This window comes from Haliotis asinina, chromosome 10 (assembly GCF_037392515.1).
Source record: "Haliotis asinina isolate JCU_RB_2024 chromosome 10, JCU_Hal_asi_v2, whole genome shotgun sequence".
In the NCBI taxonomy this organism is placed as follows: domain Eukaryota; kingdom Metazoa; phylum Mollusca; class Gastropoda; order Lepetellida; family Haliotidae; genus Haliotis; species Haliotis asinina.
Genome location: NC_090289.1, coordinates 38,018,205 through 38,041,055, shown reverse-complemented (window position 1 = coordinate 38,041,055; position 22,851 = coordinate 38,018,205). Strand labels below are relative to the sequence as shown.

Genomic DNA, 22,851 nt, shown 5'->3' with positions numbered 1-22,851 from the left:
ATGCACACACACACACGCACGCACCCACGCATACGCACGCACGCACCCACGCACGCTCCCACACTTTCATCACCGGATGTCCATCAGGAGCGCAGGTCATATTTTTGTATATTTAATCTTAACTCCCTTGCGATCATACAACTCTTGCTGTGTACTAGGCGCACCATGTTAATATGGCTTTCCCATCCTTACGAGGTACCCATTCACATGTGGACTGAGACACATAGTGATAGTACTTCAAATTGCACATGTAACATTTCAGGACAGGTCACTGTTTGTTTCTGTATCATCTCTCCAGAAGTCTGTACTGATTGTGGGTTTTTGTTTCAGGAGAAGACAAATTTATCTACAGGAATTCTGGGGGTGCACTGGCTGAGTTTGACTGTGTCAGAAACTCCTCCAATGGGATCATGGACAACACAACATTTGTAAGTATACAGTCATTAGTAGTACTAGAACACCTGTCACAGATACGGTAGTATTAGGGCACCTGTCACAGATACAGTAGTATTAGGGCACCTGTCACACATACAGTAGTATTAGGGCACCTGTCGCAGATACAGCAGGACTTACGGGTACCTGTCACACATACAGTAGGACTAGGGCACCTGTCACAGATACAGTAGTACGACGGTATCCTGTCACAGATATTGCAGTACAATGGCACTCGTCACGGATACAGTAGTACAAGGACACCTGTCTCAGATACAGTAGGTAACAGTGGAAGTGCAACAGTCAGTATTATATATATACTCAGTTTAATTCTGTTATGCGAAATGCACCACACTCCTCATGGACCAATTTGCACCATTTGTGTCTATAAGCAGCTGTGGATGAATCTAAGCAATGCACTTGAATATCTCCATGGTAACACTGTACAAAAGCATAAAAGATGTCTAATTCATACATGTGTAGAAATGTTAGTTACCATGTTTACAAAGTATTGACTTTCCTCCACAGAGGCAGCTGGATACTGGGCAATATTCCCTTTCTCCAGACAAGAAATATGTCCTATTGAAATCTGATGTTGAACCTGTGAGTAGTCAAGAAATGCCATTAAATTAAACCTGTGTATTATTCTAATTAGCATGTGTTCATAAAAAGACTCATCGACCAGGCAGTTGTCATTGTAGACAATCATGCAATTGCCTCTGTTTGTGTGAAAATGTTCTAGTAGAACTTCAGAGAGTTTTCATTATTTTAGAACTCACTTGACATGGATAATGTCAATTCAACAATATTTGGGAAAAGCACCTGCTCATTACATCCCATGAAGATCATTTGAAACTAATAATTTTTCTAAGTTTCGTTAAGAAATCACCTGCAGCATTCGTCCAAAGAGTGTTGTGTTTTCATGTTTCCATAAACTGTTTCATTCTAATTAATTGTGGCGTGTGAATAAAATGGAAGTTTGAGTTAGTTAAATTTCTTATTTTTATGTTTATCAATAACACAGCACCACAGAACACTACCATGTTGATATCCGTATGGTATATTTCTGTCATTCTCTCCTTCAGGTGTACCGCCACTCAACGCTAGCTTCCTATAGTGTGTATGATGTCAACACACGGTGAGCTCACTATGTAGTTTAGCTGTCGAAGCTTATGATCTTCCAGTGTAGATGTGACTAGAATTTACTTCTTGTCTTCAATATGAGGTCTCAAATACCTTATGCATGTCATGCAAGGCCCAGCACCTCTGTCTGTTAATGACAGATGAGTTAGTACTCATGTCCATCAAGAAATGTTTACGTACCTCATGTCCATCATTAGATTTTGTAAGCTCTTAAAGATTATACAGTTATTATTATGATTATGCAAGCATATTTTCCTCACTACCTGATTGGTCTTGAGGCGTCATGTGACCATTGACTCCAACAGCATATTGACTCCAACCTAGGTCCAACTAAAAGTCATACAGACTTGAGTTACTAAAATATGTTATGACATCAAGTTATGTTCATATGTCACAGTATTGTTGAAATAATGCTATTAGTTTGTAGGGAAATATTTTTTGTAATTATATAACAAATTACTTCGTCCTCAGTCAGTATTGATTTTTGAGGAGTATTGACGTCATAAGTTGTAATTGTATAATATTGTATAGTCATTTTCACACCTGATTATCATATGTTGCCACAATCTATTTCCGTGTTTACTCCTCATGTCTCATGATAGAAGCATTAAAACAAACTGGTGATTCATGGTTTTTAATTAAAGTTTATATCATTAGCTTGTGTCAAAATGAAATAATTAATGCTCCATGAATTCAAAATGTTAACAAATTGGATCACTCCTTCAAGATGATGTATAACTGACACCAAAGTGTTTGTTCCTGAAGCATTGTTTAAACAAGTGATGACATTCAAGTTGTGTCTGTTTCAGAGAACTGCTGAAGCTCAAGGGGCCTGGTCCAGGCAGTAGGTACCAGTATGTGGCGTGGGCACCCAAAGGACATAGCCTGGTAAGTGAGTTATGTGTCTCATGGTAAGCTTATCGCTTACAAATTCAGTTACTTAACAACCTGAGTATCTCAGTCCAAGTCCAGCAAATATCTTGACGACTCCTTGTAGCTGTTTTAAATGAACATGGTCAACAAATCCAACTTGTATATTTCACCAACTAAACAGTCAAGACCTTCATAGACCAGTTTATTTGTAATTTAATGTTAAGTGTTAATGAAATCATCAGGATATTATGGAATAAAACAGACATGTCTACATGTTCATTTGTTGCTAGTATTTTCACTCAACAGTCCTTGCATTCTGGAAAGGGGACTTGAATGTCAAATGAATAGTATTGCTGTGTTTCGGCTATTTTGTTAAATTTTATGAAAAGACATTGATTAGTTTGGTTTTAGTAGAGTTTGTTTCCTGACTGAATGTAACATTACCTTGAGAATGTCTTAGTTATTTGTAGGTGGCTGTTAAATTGCTAGAATATTGCTCAGTTTTACAATGTAACAGAGAAACAAACCTCATATTACCAAATGACATCAGCGTGATCTTAATCAGTATTTTGTCAGTCATGTGCTTTTTATTAAAACTTAGTATTATTAAGTCATCATATTGCTGATATTAATGAAGGCTTCTGGTGAAAATAATAATGTAGACAATAATGTAGAATAGGCCGTCAGCAACCCATGCTTGCCTTAAAAGGTGACTATGCTTGTTGTAAGAGGCAACCAACGGGATCAGGTGATCAGGCTCGCTGACTTGGTTTACACGTCATCGGTTCCCAATTGCGCAGATCGATGCATGTTGTATATCACTGGATTGTCTGGTCCAGACTAGATTATTTACACACCACCACCGTATAGCTGGAATATTGCTGAGTGTGGCGTAAAACTAAACTAAACTCACTCACTCACTCATGGTCTGGGTTCTTATCCCAGCCTTGACATGGGATAATATGTTAATGCTTCTCTGTTTCAGCTGATGATCCAAGAAAACAACATATACTACAAGGCAGACATTGAATCTAGCCCGATAGCCCTGGTGGAAGGTGGGATCCCAGGCCTCATCTACAATGGTGTCCCTGACTGGGTGTATGAAGGTAGGATCTTCGAGCCATCTTTAGAGTGTCGCCTATGGTTTGGTTGGTTTGTTGTTTAATGCCACACCCAGCAATACTCCAGCTATATGGTGGCAGTCAGTAAATTGGAGAGTTTGGACCAAACAATCAAGTGATCAACATCAGAAGCAATGTCCTATGCAGTTGGGATACGATGACCTGTGTCAACCAAGTCAGTGAGTCTGACCACCCGATCATGTTAGTTGCCTCTTATGTTATGGGTTACTGAAGACCAATTCTTTAAAAGCACCTTTTATGGAGCCTGTCTTTAGAAGACTTTGCAGAATTGAACACTTCATCAAGCTTTGTCCTTTCTGTGGTGTATCTGTCTTTACATGGCTTGCATATTTTGACGTCACTGAAGTATTGAACACATCATTATCATCAACATTGATCATGTCTGGACTTGGACTTAGACATGCAAATACTGATATATTCACCTGTTTATACAGAGGAGATCCTCGGTGCTGATAATGCTGTCTGGTGGTCGACTAATGGCACCTACCTCTGTTACGCTGTCTTCAATGACACCGAAGTCCCGAAGTACTACTTCCCCATTTATGGTGACATGAACAGTGCCTATGGCGAGACCAGGACAATTGCATATCCAAAGGTATGTAACTATACAGTAAACATGACCTCTTCATGTGGGTAGTCCTATTTTCATAGAGCCAAGTTGTTTTCTCTGTATAGCACTGCCCAACCAGAATTTGCCTCTCAACTTCCCAGATGTCCACATTTTATAGCTAATATCTCAAGACAGTGTATGCTGTCATGGTTTGTCTGTGTTCTTATTTTGAATGCTGAAGCTTGAGAATGTCGGTACACTCCAGAACTTGAATACTTTTTTGTGCAAGTATTGCAGTACATTGAGTCATACAGGTGGTATTCTGACCTTTGCAGCTGACTGACCTTGGATCAGAAGGTCAGTGGGTCAGATACCAGAGACTCAAAAATGGATAGTACACAAACAGTTCATGATGACGACTCCACACTATAATTGTGCCCTGTGCCTCGTAAATCTAGATAAATAAACAACACTGACTTCAAAGTAGCTTCATTTTTTCATATTTTCCTGTACTGATCTTTCCAAGTCAAATTGTGAGAGTGTAACAATGAAAGAAACTGCACACCTCTAGGGTGAAATGCATACAGTCATCCTTCATCATAATTCAGGAATTGGAATTATTAGTGATTGCACCGATGACATGGCTGAAATTGAAATGGCATGATTAAATTCTTACCAGTGTGCCCTTAGGGCACACATGCTTTGTTTGCCAAAGTACATTACAGTATGTTTTACCATTATCTTTTATGACTTAGAGTTACATTATGAACGATGACTAATGATAACGTGTACGGGTTTGACAGCCAGTTAATCATCAATGTCTTTTCAAAGTTTTAGGTCAGTAAATCATGAACAATACATACAGAGCATTGTTTTATTACTCTTAATTTAATTTTGAATGTTACAGTATAATATCAACTTGAACAGTCACTTCATGTCATGCAATGTTTTGAAGTTCAGTTTAATATACCATGAATTTATGACTTGCCTGAAATTGAAATGTCACACTTAATTATCATGAAAGTGCCCATGAGGCACACTTAAAAAAAACTAAAATTTGATCCCAGATAATGAAGATTCAGGGGTCCATGGAGTCAGTATCACAAAGGGCGTTATTGCCTAGGTGATGACAGTAATTTGGTCATTCTGTTGAAAATCTTCTTCACAAACATGGAGAAAACTGAGGATCACTCATTATCAGCCTAAATTGATCAAGTTTTATGTTCTACAGCCTGGGTTTGCTAATCCCACATTCAAGCTCAAGATTATAAACATCGAGACGAAAGCAATCAAGACAATCCAGCCACCATCTGATTTCAGAAACATGTGAGTTTGTATGTTTGTGTATCTTAGCTACATGATCCATTTGATTATCGATTATGATTGACAAATCCTGAATATTTACATTATATTTACTGACATTTGTGGTGTAGTGATCAAGATCATGTGTGAGCATGCTGTCAACAGTATTTCTGTTACATCATGGCATATCAATTTGGTTGAAAAGTCTAAAACATTTCCCACTTTGTGAAACAGTCAGAGCTTCTTTGTGTGCCATTAATATAGTAGTTGGAGCAGAAAGGAAGGATAAGAATATATAGCTGAACAGTGTATAAAATAAGGCTTGTCTGAGCACCTGAGACGGGCTAGATAGCTGATGGACAGTCTAGATTTACAGCTCGCCAGTCCAATGGTCTGGTAAAAATTTTAGATGTTCCATACATCTGAGTAAATTCACCATTTTGAGGTTACCAGCCCTGGTGTCTGACAGGGTTTTTGGCTTATTTCATATACACTGTTCTTACACCTTTGTTATCCATCCTCATATGATCATGTTTGTGATTCAAAATATGATGGAGGAGGATTAAGATTCAAACTTAACTCTCTCCGAGTTGCTGCACTAAAGACAACTGTTATAGTACTCATATATGCTGTATATAGTACATGCTCATCTACTGTGTTTCTAGAGAGTACTACTTTACTACCGTGACGTGGAAAGATGACGACTCTCTGCTGGTGAGCTGGATGAACCGTCCTCAGAACTTCTCCATCATCACCAAGTGCAATGCAAAGGATGCTCAATGTCAGGAGGTCAGTAGATGCTACTGTAGATGATCATCCAACAGGATTATAAAGGACATTTAACTCATTTCCCAATGGAAAGTCACTTCTTTTTCAATCCCGAAGGTAAATTATGTTTGTAAGATCTGCAGATGCTCCTGTTTCCAGTGGTTGTGTTGAAACAAGGTCCTTCTTATCCATGCACAATTTTTGCTTTATATCCTGGTGATAAGGCAGTATGTAGGATGATGGGGAGACTAACATCTATTCTCTGGAATGACCAGGTTATAGCATAGACATTCCCTCTGGATTATGGTTGCCCTATTCCTGTGACCATTCTACCGAAAAAAAATAAAAATAAATATTATAAAAAAATGGTCGTCAGTGATCATCTTGAAAGAACAGTAGCACTGAGACTTTCTTCATTTTCAGAAACTGGGAGTATCAAGACTTGCCACATATTCTAGACTTGCACAGGTGTCTTAGACAATTGTTTCAGGGTATGTGCGACAGACTGGATGTTGAGCTAACTATGTATTGTATTGTTTCAGAGCCTGAGAGAAGAGGGACACGGGGCATGGCTTGATTTGGTGAGTATAACATACATTATATATTTGTTGTATCATATATGATATGCCGCTGTCATTTATATACTGAGGTAGAAAAGGATAGGAACACACAGAATATTGCATATTTGTATATTTGCATATGCTGTGGGCTTTTTTTTTATAAATATGGTACTTTGTTTCTTTACTATAAGTTATCAAGTGCAATGGATCAGGCATGACCGCAGAGTGCACCAGTAAACTAAATACAACACAAGCATTCCAGCCCCACTTATGAATGTGTCATGTGCCCAGTACATGGACCTTTCACTGATGGACCTTGATTGATAGATCCTGTGTTTTTGTTTCAGTACACCTCCCCAGTGTTCTCCTCAGACGGGTCTCGGTATTTCTGGGTGCTGCCACAGCGAGACCAGGATGCTGGCTACTTTAAACATGTCGCCATGGTGGAGTTCCGGGTATGTGAAAGATCTGTCATTTGACAGGCAAACACCAAACTTTAAATGAGGAAAATGTTTGCTGAAGTCTTAGCTTGGCATTTAGAAGTTGGTAAATAAATGAAACTTGCCTTTTGTAATTAGAACTTTTTCCTCCTAAACCTCTTTGGACAAAGTCTTGCTCCCTTATTTGGTAAACAAACCTACAAAGAACCTGTTTTGATTATAGCTGTAGTATGACTGAGATATATGTTTGCTTCAAAGTATAGAATATGTCTTTACTGAATATATAAGGGGAGACAATTCTAACTTTTGAACAACTGTTCATGTTTTCTTTTTGTAACTTTAATCTTCTTATGTGTCAGAATGTTTTAACAATAAGAATAAGTTTTAACACTTATACACTGTTCAGTCATCTCAGACCATATAGTTGAGGTTATTATGGTCTATTCACAGGGAGGTAACTCTGGAGACAGCAAAATATTCTTGACTCTGGACCAGTCAGAGGTCACCAAAATCCTCAGCTATGACAATGAGCAGAAACTGGTGTAAGTACTTCAGAATTAGGAGTCATTGTTTAGTGTTGTAGTGAAGTTAAACCTTGGTAGGTCCAACTTTTCCTAGATAGCATTCAGAGTTGGGCCAACATCGACTGACACTGGCCATTGGGTCAGCGTAGGGCCAGCATCTGAATGCTATCAGTGCCATCCAAGGAATATCGTTTATTGCCTCTTCACGAATGTTAAGTGAGTGAGTGAGTATTCCAGCAATATCATGGTACAAGACACCAGAAATGGGCTTTACACATTATAACCATGTGGGGAATCAAACCCTGGTCTTTGGCATGATGAGTGAACTCTTTAACCACTATGCTACCCCATTGTCACCAATGTTAAGTATTGTCGGCAGTCTGCCATATGATGTACCAATAATTATGCCTCATTGTAATTTGAAAATCAAAATTGATAGCAAACCACAGTAACTGAAAACAATATGGTGCAGACCAAGGCTGTTTACTCTGTACATGCTCACTTTATTCAGCCATATATCTAATATTCCGCTAAATACAACTTTTTTATCAGTACTAATTCCCTGAGGAAGCAATTCAAACATTTCTATATGAAGTTGAAAGTGAAATTACTTCAAAATTTGAGTTATATATGTCTATACTGGACAAAAATACCTGGGGATATTTGCAAATTTTGAAATTATGAATAATGATGCATCTATTCATTGATACACTGATGAAATATCAATCATAAAAATACCTATATCCGTAACTTATTTTGTCCAGTATACATAGCAATTACACATTGTTCAACTTCAAACATGTTACATATTCTCTATAGCATGCTGTTTCAGTGCAAACAAACAACAAACAAAGAAAGCAAAACACATGATGTACAATTCTAATGACAGTTCAAAGAAAAGCAAAAATTCTTTCATGAACAAGAAGTTGTCACCAGACGTCTTGCTGATAGTGTTTTATTTCTGAAACAGATATTTCCTTGGAAATGGAGGGGACCCCAAGAAGAAGCATGTGTACAGGTAACCATGACGATGTGGGTTAGAACTGGTCTTCAGAAACCAATGTTCATCATAAGAGGCCACTGTTAGGCTCACTGACTCAGTTGGCAGATGTCCAAATTGCATAAGTCAATGCTCAAGATGTCAAACACAGGATTTTTGGGTTCAGATTCAATTATTTATGGACTGCCATCTGTACAGGTGAAAGATTGCTGAGTGCAGCACTAGACAAGAAACAAACCTCATGAAGATCTGTAATAGAATTGGTCCTCAGAAAGGCTCTTAGACTTTGTAGATGTATGTCATTGTATCCAGCTTCAATGCTCATGATGTTAGTCACTGGATTGTGTGGCCCAAACAAACAAGGGCTACAGGGGACACAGGACATAGAGCAGCAAGTGACTTTACATACTTCTATAATGCGGCTTTTGTCACCTGAAAGGTGTGAAATCTAATAAATTAACTATAAATTTCATTTGTATTCAGTACAAAGCATTTAATTCCCTTGTATGGGAAATATATATAAATATATGTAAATTTTACTGCTGGAATCTAGGAAGTGTGAAATGAAGATTGTATAACTTTCTTTTAATTTCTAACATTAACAATTTCTATTTATAAAAAATCAAATATATTTGGATTTTAAAAATTTTTTTTTTTAAATAAATAATTTTAGTTCATGAAGGATATCAGGACACTAAACACAGTTGATGAGAACATTGAAATGATGTCAACAATATTACTTGTTTCAGTGTTGACCATGATCGTAAGGTGAACTGCATCACATGTGATCTCAGTGACAAATGCCAGTTTGTGAGCGCAAGTTTCAGTGGATCATCACGCTACTTCATCCTGGAGTGTCTAGGGCCTGGAGTGCCGTATTACTCCTTGTATGACACCAGCACCATGGAAGAGAGTAAGTCATTGCTGTCTGCAGTGTTGGGTCAATCAATTCCTTTACTATACAGCTTGCTGATAAAAGTGGGATATAACAGATATGGGATATATATCAGAATGTCCATCCATTTGTCTGTCATTCATATTGAATTTCTGAAGCAGAATTCCTCTCTGTTGAATATATCTACTTGAAACTTGCCATGCTGATTTCCTTTATGTTGAATATATCCTCTTGAAACTTGCCATGCTGATTTCCCTTCTGTTGAATATATCTTCTTGAAACTTGCCATGCTGATTTCCTTTCTGTTGAATATATCTTCTTGAAACTTGCCATGCTGATTTCCTTTCTGTTGAATATATTTTCTTGAAACTTGCCATGCTGATTTCCTTTCTGTTGAATATATCTTCTTGAAACTTGCCATGCTGATTTCCTTTCTGTTGAATATATCTTCTTGAAACTTGCCATGCTGATTTCCTTTCTGTTGAATATATCTTCTTGAAACTTGCCATGCTGATCAGTCTTGTGGTGAACTCGTGTTGGTTATTTGGGATATAGAGATGACACAGCTTTATGGATGATCAACTTCTTTATATTAACAAAGATGATGTTTTGAATAGGTTCTTATACCATTTGTGTGTCATTTTAATTCATGTATTTAAGGATGACACAGCTTTATGGATGATCAGCCTCTTTATATTAACAAAGATGATGTTTTGATATAGGTTCTTATACCATTTGTGTGTCATTTTAATTCATGTATTTAAGGATGACACAGCTTTATGGATGATCAGCCTCTTTATATTAACAAAGATGATGTTTTGATATAGGTTCTTATACCATTTGTGTGTCATTTTAATTCATGTATTTAAGGATGACACAGCTTTATGGATGATCAGCCTCTTTATATTAACAAAGATGATGTTTTGATATAGGTTCTTATACCATTTGTGTGTCATTTTAATTCATGTATTTAAGGATGACACAGCTTTATGGATGATCAGCCTCTTTATATTAACAAAGATGATGTTTTGATATAGGTTCTTATACCATTTGTGTGTCATTTTAATTCATGTATTTAAGGATGACACAGCTTTATGGATGATCAGCCTCTTTATATTAACAAAGATGATGTTTTGATATAGGTTCTTATACCATTTGTGTGTCATTTTAATTCATGTATTTAAGGATGACACAGCTTTATGGATGATCAGCCTCTTTATATTAACAAAGATGATGTTTTGATATAGGTTCTTATACCATTTGTGTGTCATTTTAATTCATGTATTTAAGGATGACACAGCTTTATGGATGATCAGCCTCTTTATATTAACAAAGATGATGTTTTGATATAGGTTCTTATACCATTTGTGTGTCATTTTAATTCATGTATTTAAGGATGACACAGCTTTATGGATGATCAGCCTCTTTATATTAACAAAGATGATGTTTTGATATAGGTTCTTATACCATTTGTGTGTCATTTTAATTCATGTATTTAAGGATGACACAGCTTTATGGATGATCAGCCTCTTTATATTAACAAAGATGATGTTTTGATATAGGTTCTTATACCATTTGTGTGTCATTTTAATTCATGTATTTAAGGATGACACAGCTTTATGGATGATCAGCCTCTTTATATTAACAACAATGATGTTTTGATATAGGTTCTTATACCATTTTCAAGCATATGTATATGAAAGAACAGTATAAGAACCTTTACCGAAATGTCAACATTGTTAAAATAAAAAGGTTGATTGTCCATAAAGTTTGGTCATCTCTTTGCCAGCAACTTCTAGAAGGCGACTAAGCAAATCAAATTATTTGGGATATATATTGTCTAAAGTATACTTTTTCATTTTCATGACAACAGTATGGATTTTATATGAAATTAGTACTTTGATCATTTCTGGAAAAGTAACAACAAAATGGCAAAATGTAGAATATTTCAAGATGAAACTTGCTATACACATTATTCAAATTTTCAAGTGGTGCCTTTTGATGCTTGAACGTATTGATATATACAAAACTGCATTATTTTCTCTCTTTACTGAACTGAAGGTGTAGAATGGAAATCACTTGATAGTAGGGCAAAGTGGGCTAATACCATTTACAAACTGCACCTGGGAACATTTAATTTCCTGATGTCACTTTTCCTTTTCCAAGATATGTCGTCAGTATGTTTTCATTTTGATGACTTAAGTTAATTGTTCACTGTGTTTCAGTTGCACGTATGGAGAACAACACTGCCCTTGGAGAGAGACTGTCCAAAAAGGCTCTGCCGCAGCAAGAAGATATCTTTATTGAAATTGAAAATGGCCAGAGTAAGTGTACAGATTTGTTTACTGTCCCAGTTACCAATGAAATGTAGGATGTCTGGGAACCACTACGTTATATGGATGTAAAGACTTAATATTTCATCATGGAATTTTTCAAACAGAATGGAAATATTCAGTTTGATCAGAACTTGATCTTGAGTTAATGAGTAAACAAAGCAAGCCTTATCATCTTCAAGTTCCTAAAAGGGGAAGTAGTCTTTTCCTAGTGTGAGGGGGTTGCCATTTAAGCCTATTGTGGCAATTTTCCAGCAAGATCACGGGGGAGGGGAGAACCAGAAATGAGCTTCTCACTGCCTCAAATCAGAAAATCAAACCTGGCCCATTAGCATGGCAAGCTAATGCTTTAACTACTGAACTATCCCACCATCCCATTGCAACAGTAGACATTGGATGTTGTGAATGTTGTTTCTGTTACTGCTGTGAGCAGTAAAGAAGCTGTGGTATGATGGCATGATGAATGAAGGCCAGGTGAACCAAGGGTTGACAGCATGATCATGCACCTTGGTACAATGGCACCCAGTCTGTCTGGTTAAACCTGGTATGATCTGTTCTGCCCTGCACACTGAAAGAGGAAGTGTAGTACTTCCTTAACTGAGCAGTGTTGGGTTAGCCTAGTGGTTCAAGCGTTCACTTGTCACACTGAAAAGATGGGTTTGATTCCCTCATGGGTACAATGTGTGAAGCCAGTTTCTGGTGTCCACTGTCATGATAATGCTGGAATGTTGCTAAAAGCAGCATAAAACCATACTCACTCACATGTGTAAGTGAAGTTCAATACTGACAGCAGCTTCCAGCTTGAAACACATACTGTAGCTCACCTGCAGCTAGTGAGCAGTAGGTGAATTGATGATCGTGCTGAAGTCTTGCTTGTTCTGTTTCAGAGATTTGGGGAAAGATGTTGCTACCACCAAAAATGAAAGTGGAGGAGATTACAACATACCCACTCATCCTCAATGTGTGAGTTTATGCTCAGTACAGAAAATGTTGTGATTCATGCATGGTGACTTTGGGATGGTAAACAAAATGATTAAGTAATTACTAGAAAAGAGTCACCTCAGAGTTTGTCTGCTAAGGACATTCTGAAGAAGGGAGATTATCCCTGATCCCCAGTTTGTGGGTGAGTAAGATGAAATGGGGTCTAATGACGTACTGGAGAATATTTCGCTCATATGACAATGTGCATGCATGTGTATGTGTGGCTGTTGTACCAGCCCAGACTTAAGCTGGTTTTATTGTTTTGGCTCACTGAGATACCACACCACAGTTAAGTAAGAATACCCCACACGTTATTCTGACTCAGAGGTGACAAGTCTTTGTTGTACCCATTAATGATGAGTGCCAGGCAGGGACCATATTTTGACGTCTTTTGGTATGATGGCAGCTGGGGACAAAACCCACATCCTCCCACTCTCAGGTTGGATGCTAAATCCAGTACAATATGGTGAGTGAGTGAGTGAGTGAGTGAGTGAGTGAGTGAGTGAGTGAGTGAGTGAGTGAGTGAGTGAGTGAGTGAGTGAGTGAGTGAGTGAGTGAGTGAGTGAGTGAGTTGGATGAACTGTTGTGAACAAGATTCCGATTACAGCAACATAATGTGGAAGGACAGTCCAAAGTGATGCAGGTCAATGACCACTTTAATGAAGCCCTTAAATATGAGGCTGAAAAACATGGACGCTTTATGAACTGGGATTCAAACCCATAGGTTCCTAGCCTTCCAAGGGAAGCAACTCTGCACAATAAACCGCCGTGTTTAGAGGATCGGAGTACTGTTCTCCCCTCAGTGGCCTGACCGAAAATATGTACTGTCTTCTATGGATAAACAATATCAACATCAACAATGATGCTAGTCTCTAAACCCATAGTTATAAATAACCCAGGACCAGGTGGTCAGGCTTGCTGACTTGGTTGACACATGTCATCCGTAGATGAATGTTGACCAGTGGATTGTCTGGTCCAGACTTAATTATTTACTGGCTGACACAGTATGGCTGGATTATTGCTGGGTGTGGTGTAAAACTAAACTCACTCACTAGAGGTAAATATGAACTCGTCTTTCTGTCATTTTCAGATATGGAGGCCCTGGCACACAGAAAGTGACAGATGAGTTCTCCATTGGCTGGGAGACATATCTGACCAGCTCAAAGAACTACATCTATGCATATGCCGATGGGCGTGGTTCAGGGGGTCGTGGTCAGACATTCCTGCAACAGATATACAAGCGTCTTGGGACAGTGGAAGTTGAGGATGCTCTCAAAGCAGGAGAGTGAGTAGTCATTGTTAAATATGGTTGTAGTCATTTTCTGAGGAATTTGTGCATCTGGATATATTAAGTCTATCTTTGTATGTTGTGTATGGTTATATACATTTGATGTTTAAAGTAGGATGTCTTGTTTGGCATGAATACAAATGTTGCCAATAGCAATACTATAGTAAATTTAAGTGAGTGAGGGTCTCTAAGTAGGTTTTAATTTGGTCAAAAAGGACAAAGTGTATAGTGACTGTGGAGTACAAAATGTCAGGCTGAACTTGCTCCTTAGATCGTGGCTGCAATATTTTATCAAGTCAAAGGGATAGCAGTATGTATTATGGTCTTTGTTCGGGATCTTTTTATCTTATGATCAATACATCCAATGGATGAAAGTCACTTTTAAAGTTTGAAAGTGTGATTTGTTGACAGATGAAACTATGCACGTTTTATTCTAGATTAACTTTTCTATATCTGTGATGACTCGTTAACTGTATACGAGATACTGTTGCATCTGAGGAGTAGGTTGTTTAATAGTTGCTTTTACATTGCTTTTATCATTGGTTTTAACATGACAGTTGTTTGTTTCAGACATTATTCTAAGCTGCACTACGTAGACTCTGAGAAGATGGCAATATGGGGATGGGTGAGAATCTGTGTCTTACACACATTACACACACAGTACTTACACACATTGTAGTGTTCATTATAGTCTTCCATGAAGGTGCTGGTTAGAATATTGGCCTTTTGTAACCCATGCTTGATGAAAGAGGCAACTAACAGATCAGGTGGTCAGATTTGCTGATGTCATCGGTTCCCAGTGGCATAGATCGATGCTCATGCTGCTGATCACTGGATTGTCTGGTCCAGACTCGATTGTTTCCATACTTCTGCCATATAGCTGCAATATTGCTGAATGCGGTATAAACTTTTACTCACTCACTCACTCATTTGTTGTCAAACTGTTTATTATCAGCAAAACACAAACACAAACTGCTTTCTATAAGCTGTTTTAGAATGATTCTTGAACATATTTTAGAATGATTAAGTACTTTTATAATTCTTGATATTATGATGACAATTTGTGATATATGTAAGAGTGAGTGAGTGAGTTTAGTTTTACGCCACTTTTAGCAATATTCCAGCAATATCATGGCGGGGGACATCAGAAAATGGGTTTCACAGATTGTACCCATGTGGGGAATCCAACATGGGTTCATCGGCGTGACGAGCGAACGCTTGAACCACTAGGCTACCCCACCGCCTCTATATGTAAGAGATTTAGGGACAATTTGGTAGTGTCTGCCTATTGAAGACATGTTACATATACTACTCAAGAAAAAGTTAGACAATGCACATTTATTTTCTTAAGGAAATGCATGTATTTAATCTGTTATGGTCATGACAGAGTCATCTTTTCTAAGAACGATGTAACTTTAAATATTCCTATAAATGGTAATGAACAATCACTTCATGTCCTACACTAAATATAAATAACCGAAAATGATGTTTTCAGTCCTATGGAGGGTTCCTGACATTGTCAGCACTGGGCAGAGGGACAGAAACCTTCCCATGTGGCATTGCTGTGGCCCCAGTCACCGACTGGATATACTATGGTAGGTCATTGTCGGGAGACTCTGTGGTAGGTCATTGTTGGAATATACTATGATAGGTCACTGTCGGATATACTATTGTAGGTCATTGTTGGGAGATACTATGGCAGGTCAATGTCAGATATACTGTGGTAGGTCATTGTCAGATATACTATGGTAGGTCATGGTTGGAATATACTATGGTAGGTCACTGTCGGATATACTATTGTAGGTCATTGTTGGGAGATACTGTGGCAGATCAATGTCAGATATACATTTGTATGTCATTGTTTGGAGATACTATGGCAGGTCATTGTCAGATATACTGTGGTAGTTTATTGTTGGGAGATACTGTGGCAGGTCATTGTCTGATATACAATTATATGTCATTGTTGGGAGATATTATTGTAGGTCATTGTCAGATATACTATGGTACATCATTGTCAGATATACTATGGTACATCATTGTCAGATATACTAAGGTAGATTCATTGTTCAGACATACTGTGGTAGGTCAATAGTCAGACATAATGTGGTTAGTTATTAGTCATACTGTGGATGGTCATTATTCAGACAGACTAGCAGGTCATTGTTCAGACATACTGTGGTAGGGCATTGTTCAGACAGACTATGATAGGTCTTTGTTCAGACATACTGTGGACAGTCAGTATTCAGACAGACTGGCAGGTCATTGTTCGCACATACTCTGGTAGGCCGTTGTTTAGACAGACTATAGTAGGTCATTGCTCAGACACACTGTGGACGGTCATTATTCAGACAGACTGGCAGGTCATTGTTCGGACATACTGTGGTAGGCCGTTGTTCAGACAGACTATGGTAGGTCATTGTTCAGACATACTGTGGACGGTCATTATTCAGATAGACTGGCAGGTCATTGTTCAGACAGACTGGACGATCATTATTCAGATAGACTGGCAGGTCATTGTTCGGACAGACTGTAGTAGACCATTGTTCAGACAGACTATAGTGGGTCATTGTTCAGACATACTGTGGACGGTCATTATTCAGATAGACTGGCAGGTCATTGTCAGATATACTATGGTACATCATTGTCAGATATATTATGGTAGGTCATTGTTCATACATACTGTGGTAGGTGAGTAGTTAGACATGATGTGGTTGGTTTTTTGTCAGACATACTGTGGACGGTCATTATTCAGACAGACTGGCAGGTCATTGTTCGGACATACTGTGGTAGGGCATTGTTCAGACAGACCGTGGTAGGTCATTAGTCAGATATACCAAGGTAGGTCATTGTTCATAGGTCATTAGTCATCCACAGTTGACTCTTTTATGATGCTGTTGCATATATTTCAGACTCGGTGTACACAGAGAGGTACATGGGCACGCCAGATCCTGGGGATAATCGCCAGGCCTACAGGGTGAGTTCATTGGTGGCAGAGTAACGCTGTACGAGTACAACAGGCCATCTGGTTATCACCTTGAAGAAAGTTCCATACCAAGCTATAGAAGTCTGAAGCTGTTATTGAAGATTCTGGACAGACCGCTGCCATATAGCTGGAATATTTGCTGAGTGCAGCGTAAAACTAAACTCCCTCACTGACTATTTGATGAACTAAATTCAAATTCACAGTGTAAAGATTCATCAAGAACTATCAGGTCATTGTGACGAGATCATCATCGTCTCAATGGGATAAGCCATCTGAGGTGGTTGAGAATTAGAGTGGTCTGGAATATGCTCTTGCAACATTCCACTTTTCACAAGACCAAAGTGAAACATGTCAATAACATTCCCAAGCTATGGACAATGATAACTATTGTGTGATATTTTACAATCTGTTCGAAAACCATTGAGTCACTTAGCTTCTGTTATTTACCGAGCATATCAGACAGAAATTCAATCACCTTTGTGTCTGGACTAGACGCTCAAGTCACATCTGGCATTTCAGATGATGTTTTTGTCTTCCAGGATGCCAATGTATCACATTATGCTGAGAGGATGAAGAAAACCAAGTTCATGCTGGTACACGGCACTGGCGATGGTACGTAGATCACGTCTACTAGTTACACTGATATTGTTCAGCTGTTAAAAGTGAAAAACTCATCTGTGTCTTTGATTTTGATCTTTGATCTTAGATCAGGGCATTACCAATTATGGTCCAGTGTTTGGGGCAGTAGATGTTTATATGCAGACATTTATATTTTTAAGTAAAAGGGCAGTGGAGTAATTAACTGATCATTTGTGATGCCAAAGACTGGGGTTTGATTCCTCACATGGGTACAATGTGTTAAGCCCATTTTTGGTGTCCCTCTGTATATGTCCCCATGCAGATAGTTATATCTTCAAGTAAGTGTGTTTATTAGACTAGTGATTATGAAAAAGAGGTTAAACAGGTTAAATTATGTAAACGATATACTGTCAGTTCTGGTTATTCTAATATCTAAGATGTTTATTTGTTAATTACACTAAAGGCCAATGTACATACTGGTAAACACATATAAGATGATCCACGACCTGACAAATGACCCCAATTTGCATACTTGGGAACGCCCCACAGAACGATCCACTGGAAACAAAAGGGAGACAGGTTGTTTGATAAATATTGAGAAGTTCATTTTCCCTGTGCGCTTAACGCATGAGTTGTTATAGCACAATTAATTTGGGAACAGGTACAATCCCAACAAATTGAATCAACACAATATACTGAGCACATATGTTAGGACCACCGATCCATTTCACGAAGCAAATGACATTTTCCTAGGTTTTTTATAACAAAATTGTTGAATATCTAAAATGCTTGTCAATGCCCCAATCATCTATTTGTCTTCGTCTTAACTAAAGGTTAGCGTGGAATATCAGTATCTTATGCCTGAAATTGCAGTCTTATCATTCAAAGGAATATGTGGTGTTGATTTCATGTCACGGTTAGCATGTATTGCATGTGCATAATCGTCAAGCTACCTGTAGCAGCCAAGTGTACTCACCCAATTCATTGTACCGCCGCTCGTCACAAATGTGTTTAGTGCGCAGGATCATCTAATATGTGTCTAGCAGTAATAATCATTTAGAAGTGCATGTAAGGGACAAATGCAAAATGCGCTGACAGTGCTGATTTTGATGTGTTTCAGACAATGTCCATTTCCAGCACTCTGCTCAGCTCATGAAGGCTTTGACAGAAGCTAATGTATATTTCAGATTACAGGTGAGTTGTCAGGGCAATAGCATGACCTTGACAGGGCTGGGACAGCCATGGTGATACGAGGGTCGGTAAAAAGTAACTAGGGCCACAGATCTAACAGTAGAAAGGATGTGATAATAGCTCGGGTCAAGGAGGTGTACCATATATATTTAACAGGGACAGTACAGACTTGTTAACCAAAGTTTGTATGAAAGGTATGAATTCTTTTCAATTTGTAACTACTCAAACACATCTGCTCACCAACATTTGTTTTGTTTACAGGTGTATACTGACAAACATCATGGTTTGTTAGGTGGAAACACAAGACGCCATCTATACGAAACCCTGGAGGATTTCCTAGTTGAATGCTTTGATGGCCGATCACTTAAGTTTGGCAAACCTCCAAAATTGGATGATAAAGAAAAGGAAGAAAGTAGATGAAAAGAATGAAATTATAGAAAACTAGGCATTTTATATTGAAAAAATCCCACCTACAGGTGACAGAGAAACAATTGAGGGCCACATTAAGGGAGGTAACTCCTGAAAACAACCTATTTCCTCCAAGGGAGATAATCCTGTAAGGAATTCTCTTTCAATGATGTTTGAACAGGTACTGTGGCCAACTAAACTATTTTACTACTTTACTGAGAGACGGAAGTGTATTTTTACCTAACAAGGATCAATGTTATCGCCATGGTTACCTGCATCACATTGACTAGCGTGCAGTACCATTTACTTAAAAACTCCCATTTTTAAATTTAAAATAGTCATTGTTTTCATGGATTGTTTTATCTGGATTATGATTACCATGACTGATATTTGAAAAAATAATTTGATATGGTTATTTCCCTACATTCCCAGAGGTGATGTTTAGCTGTTTTAAAATTCCCAACTCTGTTGAAACATGTTCAGCTCTGTAAGGTATAACTGCTTCCAACCTGAATGAAAGAAACTGCAAACCCAATGGGAGAATAAAACCTGCATCATGTTTGTGGATTTACCTATGGTATAGTGTGTGTACCAGCTAATTTGATCATTGTGGGTGAGATAAGGTGCTGTTCGTAGAGGAGCTTCCATACCCTGTGATTGCCAAATCCTTCATATACAAGTTGAAACATTTCTCATTCACCATTTCACCTATGCAGTTAACATGCTTCTCATCCCATTATAAAATGATGTCCATCAGCTGGTCTAATCTCAATTTCTGCAGCTGATATGGAAGTTCCTTTACGATGAGCATGACCTCATGTCCAAGCAAGAAACTTACATTCAAGAAATCTATGTGTCTTGCTGCCATGTTGTCACAAGAATCTGTGTCAGTCTTTATTCCTTCCTCAGCTTCAATGTAGTGATTACATATAGCAGTGTTTTGCATATAATTTGCACATGAATTCTGTCCATCAATTTCTGTCAGTGTTTGACCTCATTTCCAAACTAATTAAATGCTGCTAAATACATGTACATTTTTTAAATACCACTGAAAAATGGAGGAAATTCCATTTTGGAAGCATACCAATAGTCAATGCCAATGCATAAGAGAAAACGTAATATATATCCATGCAGATGGAATGTTTCCGAAGGAAAGGAATAAATTGTCACATTTTCCATTAATTTCTCTTCATCTTTCTCTTCATCATCTGTCTCTCCCTTGGCTTCATCATTTGATGTTTTAGAAGTCTTGTAAATCCAATATCCCCTACTTTTTTAATGGTACATTTTATAAAGTGAAATATTGGAATCATGTTGTACAAGAGTCCCTTATCTGAAGCAGTTACCGGTACTATGATTCTACAAAGTTAAAATCTTTGAATATCTACCAGTCTCACGGTATGCTGGTCATACCTTGAACATGACAGCAGGTTCAAAAATGCATGCATTGACATTTGTCTGTTCCTCTAAACTTCTCTTTGCATGGTTTCATGGTTATGTCATTTGCCACAAGCAATTGTGAATCAGTAGATTCCAAAATCTGTAAGTGTTTTACTTCTTTTGCATTTTCATGAGTGCTATTTTCAGACTTGGATACCAGCTTTTGTCATTCTTGAGTGACTGCTTATCACATGCGTGATGTCACTTTTATTTACTCATCATCTTTACGCAGATATTTTGTTAGTTGAGGTTTGTGGGCATAACTTTTAAGATGGTTCATTAAATGGATTCCCAGAGAAACACATGTTGCTGCGTATTTAGAAAATTCAGAAACCAGATCTTAATGACTTTCATAAATGTCCTTAAATTTGGTTTCTTATGATGTGATTATGATATTCCCACTCACTTTACTATTAAGGGAAACATATCTTTTAAGTTGGAAAGGTGAAGGGTTAATGTTAGGAAAAAAGAGATTTCATCAGTTCAAGGTCACGACAGCATGATGTAATATTCTGCCATTAACCCTTCCCAGGTTAAAGAAAGTATGTAATTAATTTGGTGCAAAGTTTAAGCGCCAAAGGAGTGAATGTTAATGGATTTCAAATTGTCCGTTTGTGAACTTCAACTCAGGGCTGCATTTCCTGTTTGGTCCAAACCCTAACCTAGATAGCCAATTCCTTGTTAGTCATATCACACAGGTGGCAGACTGTGTTGGCAACACCTGCCTTGGGTGGAATAACTGCTTATATTAACCAAGTGCCACTTTTTTCCATGACTTTTCCAGAGCATGTGTTGTATAGGTTTCGAATTGTTGAAATCTAAGACTATCACAAAATATTCTGAAAAAAAAAAAAAAATTATCTAATGATAAGAATGTTTGAAAATTTATCTGATCATTCAAAAAATATTTCTGTTTATGTTTAGCATCATAAGAAAATTCTTATACAGCAGGGTGAGCAGTTTTAGAAGAGAGTTGGAAACCAGGAACTTTTGATTTACTACACAGCAGGATTGCTGTAGGGAAAGGATTGAATTTGCATCTGTAATGAAAGAGGAAAATTGTAAAGAATTTATCAGTCAGACATTCTTATCAATGGTAAATATCTGTTACAAGTTACTGGACTGGACATGGAAATATGGCATGCAGTGTTTTTGTATATCTCTGTGCTCGTTCATTTATTTTATGAAAGAAAATATGCAATTGTGTTAAAATGGTACATGTTAAAAAGGATCATATAAAGAGTTAAGTAGGTTTTGTTATATTTATAATTCTGGTTCGCATAGAATAGCTTGTGTTGTACATGCAAAGGAGAGGCATGTTGCCACAGACCTAAAGCCATCAGTATCCATGTTGTTTAAGCACTGTTAAAGAACAGTACATATACAAGCTTTCTTTCAACTGTTATTATTAAGTCAGAATGAATATTGCATCTTGTACATATTCCAGTTGACATGCCTAAACCTTTGCTTGGTAAATAGAGAGTAAAATGCTCAAAGTTTTGCATTAACTAAAAAGAAATATTTTTTTAGGATGAGAGTTTGTGTTACTGTCAATATTATTTCTGGTGATATCAGTGTCAATTTTCCTTGGAAGGTTGTGAATGCAAGATTCCCCCGTCACATACCTGTACCTGTCCTTGTGGCTTGTGAAACCCATGCTGCTCTAGAGTAGTGTATGCCCAGCTGTAGGTCAATATGTCCACATTATCGCTATCTCTCACCAATTGTTACATTTTTATACAAATGTTCTTTCTATGCTTGGAGTATTTCACATTTCCCATTCCCAGTGTCAGTAGAACCATGTATTAGCGGTACTGTGGAGAGGCTAAGTAGCTTTTTTAGCATATCCCAATTTCAGACTCACTGAAAGCAGATCTTTTACACCAATATGATACAGCAGAAGGTTGAGTTAGGTGAACTTTTCTATTCAGCCATTTGGGGCTTCATGATACTTTGTGGGGCAAGATTATAGCCAAGTCTGGATCCGGGTCAAAGTTTGATTTTCCACATGGGTACAAT

At 37.8% G+C, this 22,851-nt stretch overlaps 1 protein-coding gene across 7 annotated transcripts in view; it reads left to right on the top strand.

The window, feature by feature from the left end:
• LOC137297712 (dipeptidyl peptidase 4-like) overlaps window positions 1-21,689 on the top strand; it is a 499,818-nt gene extending 478,129 nt beyond the window's left edge. For all 7 annotated transcript variants that reach the window (XM_067829642.1, XM_067829640.1, XM_067829641.1 and 4 more), the window contains 22 exons: window positions 331-428; window positions 961-1,035; window positions 1,518-1,570; window positions 2,385-2,463; window positions 3,434-3,554; window positions 4,025-4,185; window positions 5,372-5,466; window positions 6,108-6,231; window positions 6,753-6,791; window positions 7,118-7,225; window positions 7,661-7,752; window positions 8,705-8,752; window positions 9,484-9,647; window positions 11,855-11,953; window positions 12,850-12,925; window positions 14,034-14,228; window positions 14,802-14,856; window positions 15,727-15,826; window positions 17,141-17,205; window positions 17,754-17,826; window positions 18,914-18,987; window positions 19,246-21,689. In XM_067829642.1, coding sequence (XP_067685743.1) covers window positions 331-428; window positions 961-1,035; window positions 1,518-1,570; window positions 2,385-2,463; window positions 3,434-3,554; window positions 4,025-4,185; window positions 5,372-5,466; window positions 6,108-6,231; window positions 6,753-6,791; window positions 7,118-7,225; window positions 7,661-7,752; window positions 8,705-8,752; window positions 9,484-9,647; window positions 11,855-11,953; window positions 12,850-12,925; window positions 14,034-14,228; window positions 14,802-14,856; window positions 15,727-15,826; window positions 17,141-17,205; window positions 17,754-17,826; window positions 18,914-18,987; window positions 19,246-19,404 — 2,153 coding nt within the window. In that variant the 3' untranslated portion in view covers window positions 19,405-21,689. The remainder of the gene's footprint in view (window positions 1-330; window positions 429-960; window positions 1,036-1,517; window positions 1,571-2,384; window positions 2,464-3,433; window positions 3,555-4,024; window positions 4,186-5,371; window positions 5,467-6,107; window positions 6,232-6,752; window positions 6,792-7,117; window positions 7,226-7,660; window positions 7,753-8,704; window positions 8,753-9,483; window positions 9,648-11,854; window positions 11,954-12,849; window positions 12,926-14,033; window positions 14,229-14,801; window positions 14,857-15,726; window positions 15,827-17,140; window positions 17,206-17,753; window positions 17,827-18,913; window positions 18,988-19,245) is intronic.
• The last annotated feature ends 1,162 nt before the right edge of the window (window positions 21,690-22,851 follow it).